Genomic DNA, 23514 nt, shown 5'->3' with positions numbered 1-23514 from the left:
GGGCCAGAAACACTTCTTAGAGCAGTGCAGACCACTCTGAGCATGCTGGAAGTAATTGGGGTGATGTAATCAAATCACCACAGTTACTTCCAGGTCTGGGTGGGCATTTGTGTTTCTGGCCCCAGGGTGGCAGAAGGGCCAGGAATGCCAGTGGTATCCCAGGAGGACGTGGAGCATGAAAGTGCCATTGAACTGCAGTAATACTCAGTTTTCACTTACTCCAAAATGCAGCAAGCCTACTCTGCACCTGAACTCTCCCTACCAGCCAAGGATGCACCGATTCTCTGGTGTGCGCACACACAGAACTTGGAGATTTTCTCTTTCTGTCACCATATGCTGTGTCTCTGTATTCCTTACTGTTACGGTGATATGGCTTGGCAAAATCCCAGAGACCATTATGACTCATTCTGTGTTTTGTGTGAGCTGCCTTGGGCGCCCACTGAGAAAGGTGGGGTATAAATGTTCCATTAAATCTCGGGGCAGGGGTGGCACAAACACCTTGTCCTTAACGTAGTCCCCATTGGCGAACCTGAGGAGGTGTTGTTGTAAAATAGGTTTTACTGTACGTGATAGTTTAAAACAGTTATTTTCAACCTTTTCATCTCATGGCACCCTGACAAGGTGCTCAAATTGTCAAGATATACCATCGGTTTTTTGACAATTGACAAGGAACACCATGCTGAATATCATAGGGGGTTCACATTTTCCCATGGCCCTACTAATAAGTGATCCTCATTCAAACTCCCATGGCACACCTGCGAACCATTAATAGGACACAAATGTGCCGCAGCACAGCAGTTGAAAACTGCTGGTTTGAAAAGAAAGTATACATTTGGTAGAGTTAAAAACATATTGTATTTTAAAGCATTGCTTTTGTTTTCTGTACTGTTTCAAGTATGTCACAAATGGAAAAATAGCTGCTATTTAGTCATCTTTATAATGTATTAGAAAAGAGCATGTAGAGGAATGTGGTTTCTCATTTTGTGGGTGTAAAAGCAGCATAGGTGCTGAGGCAACATGGCATTGTAGATTCATTGACAAGAAGTGTATATGAGTAACTGTGTAGTGCACAGGTTTGCAAATACACATATCTTGAACTTCCTGAAAAATTTTATATATGTCTATAAAATTCTAAGGGATGAAGCAGACCTGAAGGTTGCAATTCTGCAAGGTAGAGGAACAAGTTAAAAAACGAATGAATACTTGCTAAATATATTTTGACAGATAAATGTTTTCAAGCCCTGAAATCTGACACACTAGCAGCTTTGAAAGCAGTTTAAGACTGATCTGTATGTATCCCCTTCTCCTCGTTGTTTGTAGGGGAACTGCAAAGGAAGATTGGCTTGAAGGTACTTGAAATGAGAGGGAATGCAGTTGTTGGATACCTGCAGTGTTTTGATCTGGAAGGAGAATCGGGACTAGTAGTCCGAGCCATAGGAACAGCCTGTACCTTGGATAAATTAAGTAACACACCGGCATTCTTACCCACATGCAATTCCCCGTCCAAAGAAATGAAGGAGTAAGTATGAGCCAAATGTTCATTGGAACGAGTTTTTCATATTTTCTTATTCTTTCTGTTTTACATTGTTTCCTTTGTATGCCCCCTTGTTGGAAATTTGAAGTATATTCTACAGAAATAAACGGTGGTAGGATGCATGCTTTTGAAGTAATAACCCATGTAAATTCTTGCAGTGCTGCGCAGCATGCTGATGATGGGATCTGCCTCTTCTAGCTTGCAGATTGTAGTAACATTTTTTTACTGATAGATTGCTTCAATGCAATGTTTGTTTGGGGGGCTCTTTTGCAATATTATGCTTTCCCATTTTGAGTAGCTTTACTTTGCATTAACAGGGAAAAGTGATGTAAACAGTATTGTGGCTATGATATTCTGTAATGTAAGCAAGGTATTATATGTCACAAGTGTTCTTAAATCTGCCTTTCTCTCTTACATAGATCAAATTTAGGTTTTCCTGCCTTGTGGTTTGAAATAGTAGGCTACTCATGAGATCTCAGTTCAGTAGTAGATCACCGAGTTCAACTTTAGCATGATCAAGTGGAAATAAAAATAGTAACAGTCTAAAGGCACCTTGGTAGGAAAAGGTGCAAATGAAATGGATCAACTTGGATTTTACAAACAAAATGATAAAAGAGAATTGATCAACTTACATTTTATAGCATCTTTTAATCTTTTTCATGCTACCTTTAATAGACAGAAGGGTCTGCAGATTTTTTTGGTTATAGATTATTTGCTTTAGTCATACCAGCTGGAATCTTCAAAAGGTCCAAATCCACCCCCAAAGTTTAGGGCCTCCCATAGAAAAGAATGGTTTTCATCCATAGGTGTCAAAAATATTAACAACTGCCTCACTCCATCTCATAAAAACTGTATGTTTTCTTTCTCTCAGTGTATTTTGCACACTGCAATTGCCAGAATTGCTGAATTTTGGGTTTCACACATTACTAAGTTGTTTGGTAAAATTTCTCATCTTCTGCTGACATACCACAACAGGGATGGCATGATTTTTTTATGGACTCGTGCACGAAGCACCTGACTGATTTGGGTCACTTGATAGTCAGATGCACGGTATAGGACACAGCTAGCCCATCTGATTACTAGTTGAGTTACTTTATAGATAAAATTTAGTACTTCCCAATCTCTTTCTGAATTAGCTCCATTCAGTGTTCAAAGCTGATGCTAATTTGCCATATTTAAACAGATAATTAAAGCAAAAAACTGTGACTGTGCATTTCCAAAGAGGACATAGCTATTTTTATTTGTTTCTGTTTTCCACTAGTTCAAGAGCACAAGTCTGGGTACAGTTATATTAGTAATTTCATAACAACCTGTGAAGGCCATCTGGGTTGAGTCTGACCTGCAAATACTGGTTTACTAACTAACTGACTTCTATTTGCACTTGCCATTAACAACCACAACAAAGCCCTCTGGAAGGTGCCAAGGGCTTGGAGGGTTTCTTTTTGTTATATTGGGATATGGAGAAGCAGAATTTTCTCCTGCCTCTTTTATTTTTCTGCCTTCCCCATGCTCCCACTATAAGTGAGAGTTTGGGTGGTGGGGATGTGTGTATCCTTTTTGCCAGAGGACAAGGGGCATTTATTAATTTGTGGCAAGTAAGTTTGTGAATGGTTGTAGTAGGGTTGAGTCATCTCCCCTACTCCTCCTCCCTCTCCCAAGAAAGAGATGGAAAATTAAAGAATTCTTCTGACTGAGATCTAGTCTTGTGTTTAAAAAATCATGCAGTTACCACATTGGTTTTACAATCTTACTTGCAGTTTGTATGTTCTTTCCATATTCCATCTGGAAAAGAAAATGAAACCATCCCTACTTGGTTGTATTTGGCATACTAAGACTTTTGTATTTATAAAAAACAAAATCAGCCAGCTAAATTTGTTTTCAAACCAGGATTCATAACTCGCAGGACTTGTGGCACCTACTGATGTTTCTTTTCCCCATCAGCTAACCCATTGCCACAGATACAATTACATTTTAACAAGGTAATGCTTAGCTGCTAATATTTCATCTTAGTCTTGACAGCAGGGGTGTAAAACTCAAATGAGTCAGAGGGGCAACTTCCCTACTCAGTAGCTCCCTGGGAACAGCATCCATAATTTTTTTTCACCCAAAAATGTCAATTTCACTACAATTTGATGATCATCATTTTCCTGAAACTCTTCTTCCTGATGTCCACCACCCATTACAAGTTCCACATCCTGGAGTACAAGTTGGGCATAGAAAAAAGAAAGCTATGAAAGAGGATCTGCTATCACAGTTCACTTGATTATTTCCTCCTTTACCCCCCCCCATTAAGAGGGTCATTGGCTTGCTGCAGCCTTGCTTTAAGCATGAGGTGTTATAAGTAGCAAGGTAGGACCCTTACAGCAGTGGATCTACTTCTTGTTAAGCATGTCAGCTTGTTATTTCTGGCATCTTGACTCTGTAAATGATTGCAGAGGCTGCATTGGGGACCCCAAAGGGCCTGATACTCCCTATGTTTGACAGCCTTATGTTTGACACCCCTGCTTTAGAGCCTGCTTTTAAAAATCTCCAGTAATTAGAACACCCTGAAATAATCTTTACATGTAACTTTGCAATCTCTTGTATGTATTTTTTTCTTTCCTTCCGCCTTGGCTGCAAATTCTCTCAGGTCTCCGCTGGCTCATCCACCAAGCCATGGATGTCGTTCGACTCACAACAGCCCAATTCACACTGCTACTGGCTCACGGCTTACTCAGAACTTCTCTGTATCTGTTCCCACTCTCATCTACACTGGTACGAGACTGCTCAGACTCAGAAGCTGGGGAGAGGCAGGCCACAGGCACAGTGACTGCAAAGGGCAGGCAGGCAGTGTAGGCAGGTACCACTAAGCTTCTTTCACTGGGAGTGTTCTCCTGGGAATAGCTGCCCAAGTGTTTGTATGATAAAACCGAAACAACATGAGGCGGAAAGATGTGTCTTTAGAGTCTCTCTTGTATATTTTACTTTGGTGTGTGCAAGTTTTTTTTTTCTTTCCAGCAACAAGATGCGAAGCTGAAGATGCAAATTCTTTTGTTATATTTGGGGGGGGGGGAATGCTTGATTGGGCTTCAGGTTAAATCATGATCTCAAAAATTGTTATGTGGAAGAAACACTAAGCTGGACAAACAGGTAAGGTAATGCTGAACATAACTTGGATGGTTTGTCAACACAGTGATACCAGTACAATGTTACTTTGCTTTGTGTTTTAGCTGTGGCACACTGCAGATGCTAAAGGATAAGGAAACATATTTTTCTTGGAAGTGTGTGTTGTGTATATGTGAATAAACCCACAAATATATAGTCTGCAATCATCACTTGTTTTTCCTTTTGGTTACCTGGTCCCCAAAACATTTTGCATTTCTACAGATGTGCTCCCTTGCTCCTAGTCGTATATCTTGATGGACTTTACTTTCTTTGGTTTTCCTTGGTTTTTGGTGCTTTTACACCTTAGCACTGTATGTGTGTGTGTTTTGTTTTGCTAATGAATAATTGCCACCTATCTGCACAATGTTGAGTTGGTAAATAGCTTTTTTCTTTTTCCTTTTTTTTTTGCCTTTGGTCTCATATACAGCTTCACACTTCAGGACAAGTATTGGCCCTATTGCCCGTGCCCCCACCCCTCCCCAAATCCTGGTGTTGGGATCATGCTGCTATCAGCCCGGTCCTTTGGCACAGGGTCACTTAATATGTTTCCACCTTCTTCTGGCAGGATTCCTTTCAATGAAGATCCCAATCCCAATCCTCACTCATCAGGACCCTCCACCCCTCTGAAAAACCAAATCTATTCCTTTTCACCTTCCAAGTCCTACAGTCGACAGTCCTCCTCTTCTGACACAGATTTGAGTTTGACACCCAAAACTGGTAAGGTGCTTCCACCCACTTTATTTTGATTTTGTTTGGTTTTGTTTAATTTTAGCTTTTCACTCACTCCTTTTCTCTGCTTTTCTTTTCTTTTTTGCATGTAAGTTATCACAGCAACATGGAAACAGGGGACTTCTCTAGTATAAAAAATTTGAAAATCTATTTACATAAGCCTATGATTTACTTCATTGTTTTTAAAGTTGTGTATATTGCATTGTATAGCACACAGACAGCCCCTGCCAGTTGACACAAAGTACATAAAAATATAAGACAGTCATAAAGAACTTTTAATTTCCTCCACGTCATATTGCAAATTATGGAGATAGTCACCATAATATGTTGGGGAATAGTTGAGCATGTCTAATGTGCAAGCCTGTAAGACTAACCTTTTCCTAATTGAAAAATGTTTCTCTACACCTACATTTCTTTGTAATTAACCATCTGTTTGCAAACCTGAGGCGTTTAGAAATGTGGCTGTTTGACTGCTTGCTAAGCTCTTTCCAAACTATGCATCATAAGTATAGTTACCTTTTGATTTAAAATAGTATTGAATCCCTTTTAGCAACATATGATTTTGATTTGGAAAATGTCTTTAATTTTCATAAGTCCAGTTATGTGTTTATCTTTGTTGCCAATACGTATCTGATGACAAATCCAGTAGTTTTATATATGGATTGTATGCATGCCATATTGGAAACACAGAATGGAGCCAAATGCTGCTGTTCCTTAATGTTGCCATTTCACTCTATGTCCTGATTCAGTAACTCTCAAATTGTGGGCTGGGCCTCCCTTGATTTTTATGATGAGTTCCCTGTGCAAGTTTTAGTATATATTAGACTTGTAGTTTTAGAAGAGGGCAGAGATCCTATTGTATTTTTTGAATGCCTGTACGTGAACATCACTTACTAGTATTCACACACAGCAGCTGGCAACGTGCACATGACTGGGTGCAAAGATCTCTGCAGGCTCTTTTGTGACATATGATTGGTACTGGAGTAGGGGAGCGCAGATTGAAGCATAAATTTGAAAAAAAGACCCGCATTCCAAATGTTTGAGTTACACTGTACTAATTGCATGGTTGTGCCCATAAATCTTCATACAATGTACACTTGCTATTCTATCTTTTATTTTTATTCAATACAAGAATCTTGCACTTTGGTTCTTGTTTGGGTTTAAAAAAAATTAAAAGCTTAAAATATAATGAATGCATGATGCTACAGAAATTCAGCTGTGACCAACGGAATGTTTTTTAGTTTTTGTTGTATTTGTAGTTACCTAGGTACAATTAGAAGTTAGGGAATGTGTCTTAACTGTCTTTATTTCCTAAGGGTGCATATGTATCTTGTGCTAATTTTGCCAGGTAAACAAGGTTTACTGTTAACATCTGTCCATATTAATTGACATAAAAGGAGATATTTTAATATATGCTTTATATCATCTAGTATGCTAGCATTGTTACAGAAAAAAGCAAATGGAAAGTGTGGTACATGTTTTAATGGGGGGAGGAACATAAGAATCTGAGCATTGGCTGCAATCCTGTATGCGCTAATGCTTAAATACTATTTCACAGATTTCAGTGGTTATTTAAACAGTTCAGCTACGTACAGGACTGCTGTCCATGGGTGCAATTCAAAGAATTATGGAGTATTTTCAAAGGAACTCCAGTGCAAGCCAAATGCACTTTCACTCGCACAAGGAAACTGTGCCACTTCCACTGCCCCCTTACCCACAGCTCCCTGCTACACATACCATGCCGTTTCATAGAGGAAAGGTCAAAAATTCCACTGAACTAGTGCAAGCCTAGTAAGCTTCATGGATCCTAGCCCTTACTTTTATATAATAGGATATAGCAATGGTGACGCAGTGTCATTCTAAATCTACCTCTGGTGTGTATGAGCTAAAAAATAAAAATCAAGATTTGCTGTCAGTGAAAATCGAGTTGTGGGATTAGAGGTTTAGCATTAGATGTTCTACTTGTGATCCTTAAAGTGTTCCGCTAATGCAAGCTCAGAGTCTTTTGTTGTGAATTGCACTATTTTTGGTTAGCTAACAGAATAAACTAATACAACATGTGGCTACCCATATTTTTAAGTGAATGCTTTGATAATTACCCTAATGTAGTGATGGCGAACCTTTTGGGCTTGGTGTGTCAAAAATTCTGAAAATGCCTAACTTGATTTTGCTGGCATGCCAACCCCCCCTCCAAACAAAAGAGAAACAGTGCTTTATGTATTCATTTAAAAATACATTCCAATCATGTGTGGTGCTTTGTACTATATAAATAAATTAAATATTTACAAAAATGAAATACAAGTAAAATGAACTCAGTTGTTCTCAGGTGTTGGTAAATTCTGGTGCGTCACCCAAAATTTTGTGGTATATCACCTTTGACACATGTGTCATAGGTTTGCCATCACTGCCCTAATATATATGTGGAGGAAATTGAGAAAATGGAAACTCATTTTTAAAAAGCTGAATATGAACTTTGATCTTTCAAACTCTTAAAAAAGCTTTGATTCACCCCCAAATTCAAAATCCTTCTGGAAAAGGGAATGTGTTTCTTAGTCATATACAGTAACTGTTAATCACCTGCATTTGGAATTTAAAATAAAAATCAAGTTTAAATCAAGTTAAACTTTCATTTCTTTAAACAAAAAGGAGCAATGTATTAAAAAACCATTTTAATGTGCTCCTCATTCATTTAATAGTGCTATATTGTCATCTCATTTACTGTATGTCAGTAATAGTGCAGTCGTATGCTGCTAGATTGTCTGTTCATTTTTGCAAAAATTGATTTTGCTTGATTCATTTTGCTGTTCTTTTGATTTTTTTTTTTTGTCACCTTCTGAAATCTACCATCTCTTCTCTACTGCTTCCCTCCACAGCACTTTCCCCACAGGGACCTAGGATTTTCCTGTTTCCCAGCTCCCCTACACTCTCTTGTGGTTCCCCACAGCTTAAACCACCCTGTCTCCTCCTCTCTGGGTCTAGCCCTAACCCTCTTCACTCTAGCCATGTCAGCCCAATTCTGAGGAAAAGCCTTTCTTTCTCTGAAGAGCTGCTTTCGGCTGCTTCTGGTAGGATCAATCTTAAAATCACCTTACTTTTTTTTGTAGTCTCTTCAGTGGCACTCAGCACAGCTTAAAGCCTCTCGTGGTTTCTCTCTGTTCGTTTTTCAGATTCTGAAAACTGCTGGCTAAATGATGATTACAAAATACAACCCCCTAAAATTGATACTTCAACCTATCTTTACTTGAGGTTGCAATCCTGTGCACACTTACCTTGCAGTAAGCCCCATTAAATACAATAGTTTATACTGATAGGATTGCGCTGTGAATACATATTTTTTTAGTTTGGTCACTATATGAAGCAGGTTCACCATTTTTATAGTACAGTTTTCTCACCCCTTGATAAAAACGTGACCAAGTATTAGTAATTGACCTGGTTTTTCTTTCTGATAGTTCATTGCTTCCATTTGTACATGTTCCTGTTTCCCTAGGAACAAATATGTGTTCTTTCCCAAGTCATTTGTTGAACTCTGCTGAACTCTTACCATCATGTGGCCATCAGCCATATTCGTTAGTTGTAGTGTATCTGCAGTTTTAAATGTCATTCTGGATGTTCCCAAAATGTACATTTGTTTTGCCTGCTCTTGCACTAGATTGTCTTATATATGCATTTTGTTAGTGTGTGTGATCTACAAATGATGCTTTTTTGTTTTATTTTAGGAATAGGTTTCATTTCTACAAACAACTTTCATTCCATTTCTGTCTCTGTTCTTAGTATTGTATAGTCCCTTGTAAGAGAAAACTGATTGCAGAAAGTTAAATTAGATTGATTTTAATAATGATGGGACTATACAGATGCTAATATTTGTTTCCTTATCCAAAAACAGCTAAACATATTTCCTTAAATAAGAGTTTTAATCCTTATGTTACAATTTGGCAGTTTTAATACATGTGGGAACAACTAGTGATTTGTGGATTATTAACATAGGTGGAACTACTTGTAAGTCCATCGGAAGGATCTACGTTTTCCTTGCTCCTAGTGGTTCCACTTTTGCAGCTGGGATTTATGGTCTTGAGAGTGCAGTTTCCATTTATTTCAGTGAAGCTTGCCCAAAAGCAGTTTCTGCAGATTGCATTTTATGAGAGAGAACACAGTTTCATCTCTGGTTCATTGGAATCGTGGTAACTTTTAGGCGAGAGTTTTCCATGTTGGAGTAAGGAAGTCTAAGTATCATGAAAATGGTTTCTTTGAGCATCCTATAAAAATACAGTACTGGGTTGAAAAGTAGTTTGAGGGGATTGGATTACTAGATGAATGAATATATTGCCATGTAAACAGTAATATGGAATGCCACTAAATTTTTGGTACTTTAAACACTCTGTCCACAGTTACAGGTCTGCCTTTCTGTTTGGGTTCATGTAATTATCCTATAGTGTAAAATTTTGCTGGCCTGCTATTTATGTATAGATTATATTGGACATAATCTATGAAGTTTAGATTGTTATGGAGCAAATACATTTTCAGTACTCCAAAACATCTACTGACTTTTGGAAATGAAGGTTTTGGATGTGAATATTGATGAGAGTCCTATTGGACACAGTAGAATAAACTAATGATACGATAGCACATTCTAATACAATAGGTTTTAATTAATTATGCCACCCGCAATACGTAGGTACATTGACATCTTTACTGTAGTTGTTGACATGGTTGAACAAGTTGGAGCCAGACTCTTGTCTGTTGACCTCTGAGAAAAGTTCTGTATATTACCACTGAGAAAAGATAAAATGACATTTAATGATTTCTAATCTTAGTGCTTTATTCCTGTCTACACTGAGCCCTGGGTGTCTGTACATGAACATAGTTTTGTCTGGTTAAAGGTCTTTGTACAGGGCTCAATAAAAAAGACATCTTAGGGCTGTTGTAAAACTTCGAAATTATGCTTTGACTTTTTTTTTTCCTCCTAGCATATGTGTCTCTTGTATCAGTGTAAAAGATTTTTGTGTACTGACTCTTGTAAGTTAAAGCATTCATAACTACATTGACCAGAAATTAAGTATGTGTTATGTATATTAAAAAGTCAATATCATTTTAATTTTCTTGTTTGGCTGTTACTTATATACCGATATCCTTTAGGAATGGGCAGTGGGAGTGCTGGAAAAGAAGGGGGGCCATTAAAAGCTCTGTTAAGACAACAAACCCAGTCAGCTCTGGAGCAAAGGGTAAGAAAAGCATGATAATCCTATTTTGTACTTGGGTGTCTAAGTTATGCACTGTGGAAACTTCCTTCTATCAATTGCTTAAGTCTTGCTTAGTTAAAAAAGAAACATTATCTCCTCGTTTTATCCTGATCTGCATGGGGGTGTAATATTTGTTTACTTGGGGAAAATAAATGCATATCCAGAATAAGATCAGCTCTAAATCATGGAGAAAACTGTAAGAAATGTGTAGAATTGTATGTATGTTATTCCTAGTTTGTTTTGATAAACATAGTTTGATATCCCCTTTTTTGACTAAACATATTTTTCTGAGCTTAAATGCAGAATTGTCAAAACAATTTGGGGAGCCCTGACAAAGCAATGATAATCTCCCTTCCCCCTCTTTTAATCTCCTACCTGGATATACCTGAACTATATAGAACTTGAACTATAATTTCATTCTGCCTAATGGATCTGAATGTGATTGTTGTACTCTGAATTTCAAGTTTCTTTACTATGCTAGTTTTTACTTGGATTTAGAGTACTGTGCCTGATATTATATACTTGAAGCTATATATACACACATAATTAAAATAGACTAATTCTGAAATGAATAGCAGCATTAAGTTTGTATAAGTGGATGATTCTCTTTTCATTTCTTGTTACCCATTGCTAAGGGAGGATCGCCTCATAGGTTCTGTAGAAGGCGGGTATGTTGCAAATAATTGTGTGACATTTTCTTTAAGCCCTCTTTTTATGTTAATTTTATTTTGAGAACACTTTCTAGCTTGGAATTTTTTATTTTAGGAATTTGGGGTTTGTTTTGGTGACCTGTTTTCTCCAGATACCTTTTAGAATCCTTCATATGCAAAATTAAAAATATTTCTCCTAAAGATCACTTAGCAAACCGTCCTGCTTAACCGCTAGTCCGCATGACTGTACATTTCACTTAATTTTTCATTTCATTTTTAAATAGCAGTATGTAGCTTTATTTTATAATGTTTAATTTGAAAATAAACTAACACCACAATTGTCTACCATGTACCTTTGTCATAGTAATTTGAACATTTTTGTAGGTATTTTATTTATAATCACAATAAATGAGATCTATCTTAAGATACTAGCTTTAAAAATGTAGCTTTAAAACTTCACTTTTTCACACATAATAAGCTTATAAAATGTGTGATGTTATGTTGGCGGGTCTGATTTTACTGTGTCAGAAATGTGGTTTAGCGATACAGGTTGTGCCTCATTATCCACTGATTTGACTCACCACTGATACTGGGATCTACCATTAAATGCGTTGTAACGAGGGGAAAAAGCACCAAAATATCATTTCCTGCCTTCGTGCTGTTAAACTGCACTGGTTGCAAGCTTCTCAGGGTGAAAGATGGCTTTAAAGAACTACTTCCGGGTTTCTTGCTTCTCCATTGTTACCCCCAAACGCATCAGTATAGATGTATACCATATTAGCCATAATTTCATTCTGTTATTCACCCCATTTAGTGGTTGAATGCAGTATAGCATTCTGCAGTATAGAATGGGACTCACTATAGAATTTGACTCACTGGTAGATCCCAGTATCAGTGGTGAGTCAAATGCAGTATAGCATCTATACCAATGCATTCTGGGGCAGCAATGAAGGGGTGAGGAACCTTTAAAGCCATTTTTCCACTGATTTTTTTTTTTAATCCACTGAGGGTTATGGAATGGAACGCCAGTGGATAACGAGGCATGACCTGTATCTGCTTCTGTCTTCCCATGTCAAGTCAAACCTTTGTTGCAATGCTCTATTCATTGCTGTAATGTGCCCTGCATTGATTTCCTTGGGTTATGCAATAGAAGGGTGTGTTTGAACATCTAGGCAGTACCGGTTTTGGTGGCTTTATGATGTAGGGAAACCATGTGGCTAGTAGTTTTTAATAAGTATCTCTGTGCAGTGGTTTAAGTGTTGTCTTGCATATTTGCATTTGTAAAATAAGCGTAGTAACGTGTCTGAAGATATCAAAAATGGCAATTATGGATCTGCCCAAGGGTCCATGTAGTCCAACACTCATATCTCTAAAGTGGCCTCTAGTTGTCTGCAGGGAACTCTCAAATAGGGCATATAGGTCTGGTTGCACCAATGTATTTGACGTGCTACATTATGGCTGCACAACTCGCTTTCACTTCAAAATTTTTACTTGTTGGTGTATGTAGTGGGTTAGGAAGCTAGAAGGAATAAGCTGACTTGAGACATTAGAACAGTCCTGAACAGTCCTCTAATAATAATAATAATAATAATAATAATAATAAAACTTTATTTTTATCCCGCCCTTCTCCCAAAAAGGGACCCAGTACTTTGTTAGAGATGTCTCTCCTGTGTCAATGCAACTGCATTTTATCATTTTTATTCTGCAGATTTAGTCAAAATTAACTAGATGCTCAGTATCTATTAGGCATTAATCATCCTAATGAGAGAGACAGTAGAACGCTACGTTCAGATTCAAAATAAGATTGAAATCCAGAGTATCGTAGGACATGGGCTTGTACTATATTTGACATGTGGATCATGCTGGAAATGCATCATGCATTGAAAGAAGGCAGATGCCAAATTACAGCTTGTAGATATGTTGCATTTATCAATTTGTGAAAAATTTTGAGTAGATGTAAAAAAATTCACAGTGGAATAGTCTTACAATGATGCTCCATCCTCACTGGCAATCTTTCCAATGTGGCCCACACTCGCTCCATGTTTTTTAGTCTAGTGCGACTGTTGTCCAGTGCAGCAGTCCCTGTTGTTTAAATGACCTGGAAAAGTTATCTGACCAGCGAGTAGCTGGTTGGCTGCGGGTTCTTTTGCTATGGTATGGGATCCAGTGCGTGATTCTGGTGTTCCATCGGTTGTCTGTTCGGCGGATGACATGTCCTGCCCATCTGTGCTTTGCAGAAGCCAGTAGTCTTAAGGGGGTAGTCTTGGGGGGGGGGGGGAAATGTTACAGAAGGTATTTTAATTTGTATCATGGTCCTGGGTCTCTCTGACCTATCCCACACACTCCTGGCTTATTGCCTTAACGCTACCCAGCAAGTCAGCAATGCATGTTCCCAATTTGTTCTTATGCACCCTACCATCTCAAGGGTTTTAACATTCCATGAGAGAGCAAGCTACAGTTCCCAGGCAAAAAACCAATGCTGAGTACAAGTTTTTGCGCATGTTCACTTGACTGGCCAAACACGGGTGGTCATACATATCCTCAGGGCAACTGCCCTCCATTAGTTGCCACCACCTCTTCTTAAACAGCCAGTCCTATAGACAAGGAGAAGCTGAATTCCTATGGGCTAACTTCCCAGCTCTTGCAAGCTCTTGACTCCCAAACTCCTGGAGCTCAAGACTCTGGTGTAGTCCATTAGCAGACTGACAGCCCAATCCGTAGCTGCCTGGGCATGGGGCTGCAGTGGCACCAAAAATGGCTGCCACAGCATCCTGCCCATCCAGAGCAGCACCTCTGGAGAAGGGGACTTACATCCCTTTCCCCTGGGTAGCCCCGCAATGGGGCTACTCGATTCACCGCTCACCAAAAGGTCGGTGTTGAGGTAAAAGCCTCCATGTTGGGCAGTGAGCCTGATGTGGAGGTTTTGGATTTGGTGGGGCAAAGCCTCCTTCCCTCTTCGCTCTTCCCCCAGCACGCCTTCTCCCACCACCCTGTCATGCCTCCTCCCCACCCTCTCCCTGCCTACGACCTGCTTCCCCCCTCCCTGGAATGCAGCCTCCCCCCACTCCCCCGCTTTCCTCTCTGCTGCTTGGCGATCTGTGCACTGGCCGAGCGGCAGAGGCTAGCCAGTGCTGGGCTAGCACGGGCACTCGCCCAGCATTAGGGTTCGCAAACCTACGCTTGGAGCTCAGGATTGGGCTCTGAGTGGGCTGCACCAGACTTAGATGAATCCCAGTTCCTTTGTACATACACAGACATAAGCCTGTAATAATAGAATGACTTGCTTAAAGAACAGAATTAAAGTTACTTGTTACTTTGAAATGCATTTAGGTATTACAGAGGATAAATACAATACACACAACTATGCTAAAACAATAAAGCTAAGCTTGCTTATCCCTAATGCTCAACTGGATCTTTCCAACTTCTGAGCATAAGCAAAGGATAGCATTTCTACCTGTCATGCCATGACTGATATGAACAGAAGTAAGATGGAATTGCAAAGACCGGCTCTGAGCACTCACCCCTTCCCAATTACAGGATGCTTTATACCTTAAATTTGGCTGTTAGCCAACTAGAGATTTGGACCAGCCAAAACTTCTGGAAAAATGATTTCATTGCCTGAGGCTATTGTCAGTCACTCATTCTGACCCCTCCCAATGTGAGAATTAGAGCTGCAGTCAATTTCCAATTAGTGAGATCTTGAGATCCAAACCAGTTGTCTCTCACCCAGCTAAAGTGAGATTCAAGATGTTGCTTCTTATCAACCTTCCAGCTACCTTGGTTCGCATAGCTGCTGCAAAATGGCTGCAGACTGACAAAATGGAGTCAGACCTAAGTCAGTGATTTTAACATGTTCTTCACAATTTGGCTTCCTGTTTCAGATCTCTTGTGTGATGATCCTCATCATGTTTTGAAATTGTGAAACCAGGACCTGGTTAGAGATGTAAACGTTACTGAGCCATTGGGGAACAGTGATCATGCTGCGATCCGTTTTGACGTGCACGTTGGGGGAGGAATACCAGGCAAATCTCTAACAAAAACCCTTGACTTCCGACGGGCGGACTTCCCTCAAATGAGGAGGCTGGTTAGAAGGAGGCTGAAAGGGAGGGTAGAAAGAGTCCAGTCTCTCCAGAGTGCATGGAGGCTGCTTAAAACAACAGTAATAGAGGCCCAGCAGAGGTGTATACCGCAAAGAAAGAAGGGTTCCACTAAATCCAGGAGAGTGCCCGCATGGCTAACCAGCCAAGTTAGAGAGGCTGTGAAGGGCAAGGAAGCTTCCTTCCGTAAATGGAAGTCTTGCCCTAATGAAGAGAATAAAAAGGAACATAAACTGTGGCAAAAGAAATGTAAGAAGGTGATAGGGGAGGCCAAGCGAGACTATGAGGAACGCATGGCCAGCAACATTAAGGGGAATAATAAAAGCTTCTTCAAATATGTTAGAAGCAGGAAACCCGCCAGAGAAGCGGTTGGCCCTCTGGATGGTGAGGGAGGGAAAGGGGAGATAAAAGGAGACTTAGAGATGGCAGAGAAATTAAATGAGTTCTTTGCATCTGTCTTCACGGCAGAAGACCTTGGGCAGATACCGCTGTCCGAACGGCCCCTTCTGACCGAGGAGTTAAGTCAGATAGAGGTTAAAAGAGAAGATGTTTCAGACCTCATTGATAAATTAAAGATCAATAAGTCACCGGGCCCTGATGGCATACACCCAAGGGTTATTAAGGAATTGAAGAATGAAGTTGCAGATCTCTTGACTAAGGTATGCAACTTGTCCCTCAAAATGGCCACAGTGCCAGAAGATTGGAGGATAGCAAATGTCACGCCTATTTTTAAAAAGGGAAAGAGGGGGGACCCGGGAAACTATAGGCCGGTCAGCCTAACATCTATACCGGGTAAGATGGTGGAATGCCTCATCAAAGATAGGATCTCAAAACACATAGACGAACAGGCCTTGCTGAGGGAGAGTCAGCATGGCTTCTGTAAGGGTAAGTCTTGCCTCACAAACCTTATAGAATTCTTTGAAAAGGTCAACAGGCATGTGGATGCGGGAGAACCCGTGGACATTATATATCTGGACTTTCAGAAGGCGTTTGACACGGTCCCTCACCAAAGGTTACTGAAAAAACTCCACAGTCAGGGAATTAGAGGACAGGTCCTCTCCTGGATTGAGAACTGGTTGGAGGCCAGGAAGCAGAGAGTGGGTGTCAATGGGCAATTTTCACAATGGAGAGAGGTGAAAAGCGGTGTGCCCCAAGGATCTGTCCTGGGACCGGTGCTTTTCAACCTCTTCATAAATGACCTGGAGACAGGGTTGAGCAGTGAAGTGGCTAAGTTTGCAGATGACACCAAACTTTTCCGAGTGGTAAAGACCAGAAGTGATTGTGAGGAGCTCCAGAAGGATCTCTCCAGACTGGCAGAATGGGCAGCAAAATGGCAGATGCGCTTCAATGTCAGTAAGTGTAAAGTCATGCACATTGGGGCAAAAAATCAAAACTTTAGATATAGGCTGATGGGTTCTGAGCTGTCTGTGACAGATCAGGAGAGAGATCTTGGGGTGGTGGTGGACAGGTCGATGAAAGTGTCGACCCAATGTGCGGCAGCAGTGAAGAAGGCCAATTCTATGCTTGGGATCATTAGGAAGGGTATTGAGAACAAAACGGTTAGTATTATAATGCCGTTGTACAAATCTATGGTAAGGCCACACCTGGAGTATTGTGTCCAGTTCTGGTCGCCGCATCTCAAAAAAGACATAGTGGAAATGGAAAAGGTGCAAAAGAGAGCGACTAAGATGATTACGGGGCTGGGGCACCTTCCTTATGAGGAAAGGCTACGGCGTTTGGGCCTCTTCAGCCTAGAAAAGAGACGCTTGAGGGGGGACATGATTGAGACATACAAAATTATGCAGGGGATGGACAGAGTGGATAGGGAGATGCTCTTTACACTCTCACATAATACCAGAACCAGGGGACATCCACTAAAATTGAGTGTTGGGCGGGTTAGGACAGACAAAAGAAAATATTTCTTTACTCAGCGCGTGGTCGGTCTGTGGAACTCCTTGCCACAGGATGTGGTGCTGGCGTCTAGCCTAGACGCCTTTAAAAGGGGATTGGACGAGTTTCTGGAGGAAAAATCCATTATGGGGTACAAGCCATGATGTGTATGCGCAACCTCCTGATTTTAGGAATGGGTTAAGTCAGAATGCCAGATGTAGGGGAGAGCACCAGGATGAGGTCTCTTGTTATCTGGTGTGCTCCCTGGGGCATTTGGTGGGCCGCTGTGAGATACAGGAAGCTGGACTAGATGGGCCTATGGCCTGATCCAGTGGGGCTGTTCTTATGTTCTTATGTAACTTGGATATTTAGCTTATGTTCAATTTTTTAAAAAATGCTCTTCAAAATAACCTTTCTTGCTGATAATTACATATATTTGCTCTTGAGGAACTATCTGGTGTTCCTAAAGACCATACTTGGGTTATTGGTGGAGGGAAGCAAGAAAATGAGTCTTTATTTTCTGAGGAAGAATTTTACATTATCTATCTGGATCAATAAAAATACAGGGTGTGAGTTTTATGGTGTGTGATATCACTTGTCATGTGTCAGGAAAATATGATAGTGGCCATTTTTCTCCTCCCCTCTGCTCTTAGCAATCGTAAGAAAATTATGAAATCACTGTTGCATGACTTCCCTTTTTGTTTTGCTTTGATGCTATAGAACTGGCAAATGTAAACCCATCTTCTTTCCCCTCATAAATATGCTATATTTTGCTGTATGTAGACTTGCATTATTGTAAAAAAATATAATCTACTTGAGCCCATTGGGGTGGTCCTCCTTTGAAGACAAACAAAAATCTTGCGAAACAGGTATAATGGAGTTCCTGCCATAGTCACTGTCCTGCCCTGTGTCTCAAAAATAGATATTGGTGATGGGAGACAGCCTGTCAAAGAATGCTGTGCTAAGTTCCAGCAACACATCCTAAAAAGATACGGCCAAATTAATTTACTTTGGCAGGTCATTTTATTATTATTTGTATATTTTAAAAGATGTAAGTTGCCTTGGAGGACTCTCCAAAGGCAAATTGGCTTTCCCAGATAAACTATTTTACCAGTGTTTATGGATTTGCCTAAAGAAATAAACATTCTTATAAGCCTAATCCTAAAACATTCTAAAGAAACATAACCACCAGCGGTAATACTGCAAGATGCATCATTACATTGGTACTGCAAATAGACGTCCCTTGTGTTTGTGGGGAGGATTGTGGCACCCATGTGATATGACCTGACTGAAGTCAAAGGAAGTGTTGGCATTAACCGCTGGATCCAAGATACAGTATTTTTTTTTACATTTTTTCCCTACAGAGCTAGCGCCTATTAAAACATCTGCTAGCATTTTAATTGTTGTAGTATAGTGACTCTTGGGGATGTGTGTCTGCAGAATATTTCCAAAGTGACTGCATGGCACATCTGTTTTTTTTCCTGAGATTAAAAATATTGGGCTAATGAAAGACTCTATATACCTAAGTGCTGCAAGTTAAGATTGTACAAATTTAACCACCTAGTCTTATGAATGCTTGCTTAGAATAAGTCCTATTCAATGGGGTTTACTCCCAAGTAAGTGTTCATAGGAATACAGACAACATAATAAGAGTGCATTGATTTTCCTGGCGGCAAGGTGGGATAAATATTTAATAAATATTGCTTGCTTTCAAATAAACATGGATAGGATCCGGCCATAATTCTGCAGTCCTGTGCACATTTGCCTGGAAATAAGTTTCATTGAACACAGTGCAACTTAACTTTCTGAATAAATGGGCATAAGATTGCATTGTAAGTCTCCCAATAATGTTTTTTTCCCTTCTAGCGAGTGCATTAATACAGTGGTTCCCAAACTGTGGGTTGGGACTGACCAGTGGGTCGCAACTTGATTTTTTGGTGGGTTGCAAAACTGACAAGCTGATAACTGACAAGGAAACTGAGCTGCACATTTACTTGGAAGTAGATGAACATACCTCAATCCATTTGAATGCAGCACCACTAAAATAGTTCTAATTCATTGAATGCAGGCCCCAAAATTCTCGGGAGAATGACACTCTCCCCTCCAAGTTAACAAGGAAAATATATTGAGCCCAGTGGAAAGCAAAACTGAGCCACACATGTTTTGTCATGAGTAGGCAACCATGCCTCAGTTCTTATCAAAGTTCAGGCAAAGAGGTACATAAAGCCACCAGAATGTTCCCAGTCCAATGAATGTGGAGCTCAGCAAATGCTCCAGAAGTCTTATAACGCGAGGTGAGTCCCAACAGATTTTAAAAAGTGTTGCTAAAAATTTGGGAACCACTGCATTAATGTAAATAAAAATAAATATTGAGTTGAATGGGATCTTTCTGTGCTGGGTTTTAGGATGCTTTTATCTGAACATACAGCTGTTGGATCAGCATTATGAGGGGGAAAGTAATCTCAGCTGCTTTTTTGAGATGTCTGCTAATCCATCAGTATATTGGGCCTATGGATGGCATACTTTTTCCTTGCTTAGTGTAAACCTTAATGAAGCATTTTGCCAATGGTTCTGGCTTTGGTTGTTTTAAGGAATTCTTGCATGTTGATTGGTGAGCAGTAGATCAAGCACACATGGTCACCTGCAATTGTTTTTTTCTAATTTGAACAGGAATTTCCATTTTTCACTTTGACGGCCTTTCCTCCAGGCTTCCTTCTCCATGTCGGCGGTGTTGTCAGTGCCCGCTCAGTGAAGCTCTTGGATCGCATCCACAATCCTGGTATGTCAGAAAAATAATATATCTTAGTAAATCTTTGATGTGACATTGGGTTTCTGTATTCATATCTTATAGGAGGTAAGTTTTTATCAGAACTTTTTAAAAAGTGTCTCCTAGTAATAGTTTCAGTGTTAAGACATTTAAATGTTCTTCATTTCAGTAAATAGTACCAAAGTTGATTACAATATTGTAGGTTTTATTTTTTTAACCAAGGTACTGACATTCTTGAGAGGAATTTATCAAGTGCAAACTTTCTTTTGTTGCTCCTTTTCAATCTTTAAAGTTGGCTGTTGCAGACAAATTAATGTGAACAGTGTGACTTTTTAAAAATTCAGTTTGAATTAAGTAAAGTTCCTTAACATTTTGCTAAGAAGAAATTATTTGGACTTGAGCAGAGGGACACCCAGAAGTGAGGTGTCCCCTCCCTTGGGGAGTCAGCAGCAGGAAGTCAGAAATGACCAAGAGGATTCCAACCACAGTTTGTTCCTGTTGGTTCTAGGAAGCAGATGTATGCTAGGCAGTGCTTTCCATTTAGCACTGATCATTTTCTAAATTCTCCATTCTAATCACTTTCCCTCTCTGTTTTAGGATGGAAAAGGAGTAGTTGGGTTTCAGTGGTGCTGCCCCCTGCCCCAGACCCTAGGCAAAGAGCAAGGGGTGTGTAGTTCCAGGAGGTTTTGTTCAGGCACAGCTCCAACACTTTTCAACATTGGGGCAGTGCCAGATCCTCCCTGCCCTAATAAAAGGGGTGGTAGTGGATAGTGTCTGTTTGAACAGGGATTCTAATCCTATGTTCATCTCACTGTGCTATCTAAAGGAAATGACGGGTAGTCTCTCTAAAATTGACACTACTGAATGTGGGGGTTTAAATATAAGAAAACAAGAGGGTTTTCTTCCAGAGTATTTTGAGAGACTTCTCAATAAAGCAGTGGTAATTCAAATTACTTCTACTTCTTAGCCTCTGGGAGTGACCAGAGCCTCTTCTCATTCTACCCCATCACTTCCTCTGATCTGTTTTCTAGCTCCCTTTTGGTTCAGGTTTTGCAGTGTGTATGGAAGTCTCCATCAGGAAGTTAATAGTTAGGATGGAACACCATTCCTAAAATAATTTCTGTTCTCCTAATAGCCCTTAAGCCGACTGTACATGTGTTCTGTGCCAGTTCAGTGGATTGTGGTGAGCTTCTTAATGAAGTGAATGACAGAAGGGAAGAATCAACTCTTAAAAGGAACTGTGATGTCTTGGCATCCACTATCAAGCCCTTGCTTTTGCAAGAGCAGTTTATTTGTGGATAAATCAGTTCACCAAATCATAGCCAATAAATGTCGTCTTAATGGTCTCACAAAATGATCCTGGCATCAACCTTTGCAGCAGTTACTGCACTGAATGTTGAGATCTTTGTGAGTTCCTCAGTGGTCGTAGATGAATGGAATGTCCCTCTGCTTGTATGGGGGGGGGGGGAAAGAGCAGTCTTGCTTTATCTGCTAAATGTCTGTTTTGAGAGAGAGCAGTGAGACATTTCATTCTAGCCATTCTAGTTATAATTGGATTGTGATTTTAAAGATACCTATTGTCTTTTTCATTATCTTGTGGTTTTTGAGATTTTGCCTATCTAGACTGAGGATTGGGGGCTGTAACTTGATGATGGAGCACCTTCTTTGCACACAGAAGGCTCCAGGTTCAATCTTTGGCATCTCCAGGTAGGGCCAATGAAAATTCCTGTCTGAAACCTTGTACTGCTACCAATCTGTGTCAACAATACTGAGCTATATTTATCAAAGGTCTGACTTGGTATAAGGCAGCTTTCTCATTTGAGTAAGGTCATCTGTAAGTTCCTGCTTCCAAACTCCCAAGGAAGAGGACTCCTACTTCCCAAGTCTCCCTCTTCTCCTGCCAGAAGAGAGATTTGCCAGAAAATACAAAGTGTCCCCTTTATGTCATTAAGCAAGGACATGTTTCTATTGAAGCACAATAACAGGGTTTTGGGGGGGAGTAGGGTGAAGTGTGTGGATCATATCCATGCAAAAGGTTGCTAGAGGAGACACAGGGGCAGTCCCCCCTACCTCTACCAGCCCATGTGCAATATGGTACTGACTCTGGTGCAGAGATTGAGCTTTGTGCCTAATCCCATGGTCCTGGAATGCTCCTCTTCCCATTCTAGGCTCTGTTTTTCTCTGAAACATTTATAGTGCTATTCATTTGTCTTATATTCTGTCTTGAATTTAAAGACTTTATACCCAGCCACAGAAGTGGCAATGCTGTATGGCAGTCAAAAGTATTACCTTTATATGGGTTTATAAATCCTACATAATGTGGACAAAAACACTGCATAGGATGAAAGAGATATACCTTATGGCATGCATTTATTCCTTTTTACTGAAAAGTATTTGATAAGAAAGGTGAGGGGGGGAACTGATGAGATACTTCTGCTGATAACATGTTCGTATTTTTCAAAAATATTTTTATGTCATTTTGTTCAAAAAAATTGAAGCAGCACAGCAGTTCTGAAACTCTCCTGCTACTTTCTGCCACTCTTTATAAAGAAATATATAGCATTTCCACCAAATAATGTTAGAATATTGTTTCAGCATGAGGGGGAAATGCTTATACTGCCAGGTGAATAAGTAGGGAAATATCGAAAAGAACTTGTTAAGCATGGTATTGGTAATTGCTTTGATTTATTTATTTTGTCTGAATATATAGTGCTAGATTAATATAGCATGCTTCTTTCCTTTCCTTCTTTTCTATTTCAGTCTCTTATTAACTTTGCTGTCTGTGTCTTTCCAGTTCCTGTGGAGTGGTGTTATCAGTTGTGTTCTTGATGTTGGTGTTTTGTTTCTTTCTTTCATTACTCTGCTGCTATAACTGATCTACTAATTTGCTGTTTTGAACTCAGCCTTTGTCGGAATTATGGGTAACACAAGATCATACAAACTGCTAGACTGGAATAGTTTCAATTCAGGTATTTTGCTAGTCATTCAGTACTACATACGCTGACAGAAATTATGGCAGCTCAGTGAAGCCTTTTTGAAATGCCGTAGCCCATTACCAACCTAAACATAATTAAATTTGAAATACTCATTTTGAAAACATTTTCACAGCATTTAAATCCAACTATTAAATTAAATCCTATTAAGTTTCTTGCGCGCCCCACTGCATGTAGAGCATTGAAATGACCTGCACAATCATTTATGGAAGCTAGATTATCCTCTGCTATAGGAGCAGAGCCTTTTTGTTGTGGCCCAAAAGTTGCAGAATGCCTTCCCTGAAAAACCTTCTTAACCCATCTGTGCCCATGGCTGTACACACACAACCTATAGGTGCTGCCTGTAGGACGTGTGGACAGATATGTGTTAAGTCTTGTTGGCATCCTTCAGTCTCGGAAGACTATGGTGTCACGCTCTGAATAGTGGTTCTAGAACAGAGTGTCCTCTCCAGTGTGTGAAGCCTGGGTAAAGT

The 23514-nt window shown here is 40.0% G+C and overlaps 1 protein-coding gene across 10 annotated transcripts in view; it reads left to right on the top strand.

Moving 5' to 3' along the window:
* Positions 1-23514, top strand: part of C2CD5 (C2 calcium dependent domain containing 5) — a 99684-nt gene that overhangs the window by 20227 nt on the left and 55943 nt on the right. For 6 of the 10 annotated variants that reach the window (XM_066633302.1, XM_066633304.1, XM_066633299.1 and 3 more), the window contains exons 6-10: positions 1321-1519; positions 5244-5395; positions 8281-8472; positions 10541-10626; positions 19952-20060. In XM_066633302.1, coding sequence (XP_066489399.1) covers positions 1321-1519; positions 5244-5395; positions 8281-8472; positions 10541-10626; positions 19952-20060 — 738 coding nt within the window. The remainder of the gene's footprint in view (positions 1-1320; positions 1520-5243; positions 5396-8280; positions 8473-10540; positions 10627-19951; positions 20061-23514) is intronic. The other 4 variants (XM_066633307.1, XM_066633306.1, XM_066633305.1 and 1 more) reach the window with 1 other exon arrangement.

Source organism: Tiliqua scincoides, chromosome 7 (assembly GCF_035046505.1).
Source record: "Tiliqua scincoides isolate rTilSci1 chromosome 7, rTilSci1.hap2, whole genome shotgun sequence".
In the NCBI taxonomy this organism is placed as follows: domain Eukaryota; kingdom Metazoa; phylum Chordata; class Lepidosauria; order Squamata; family Scincidae; genus Tiliqua; species Tiliqua scincoides.
Note: the sequence above shows the minus strand (reverse complement) of the source record. Positions and strands in the feature narration are given on the sequence as shown.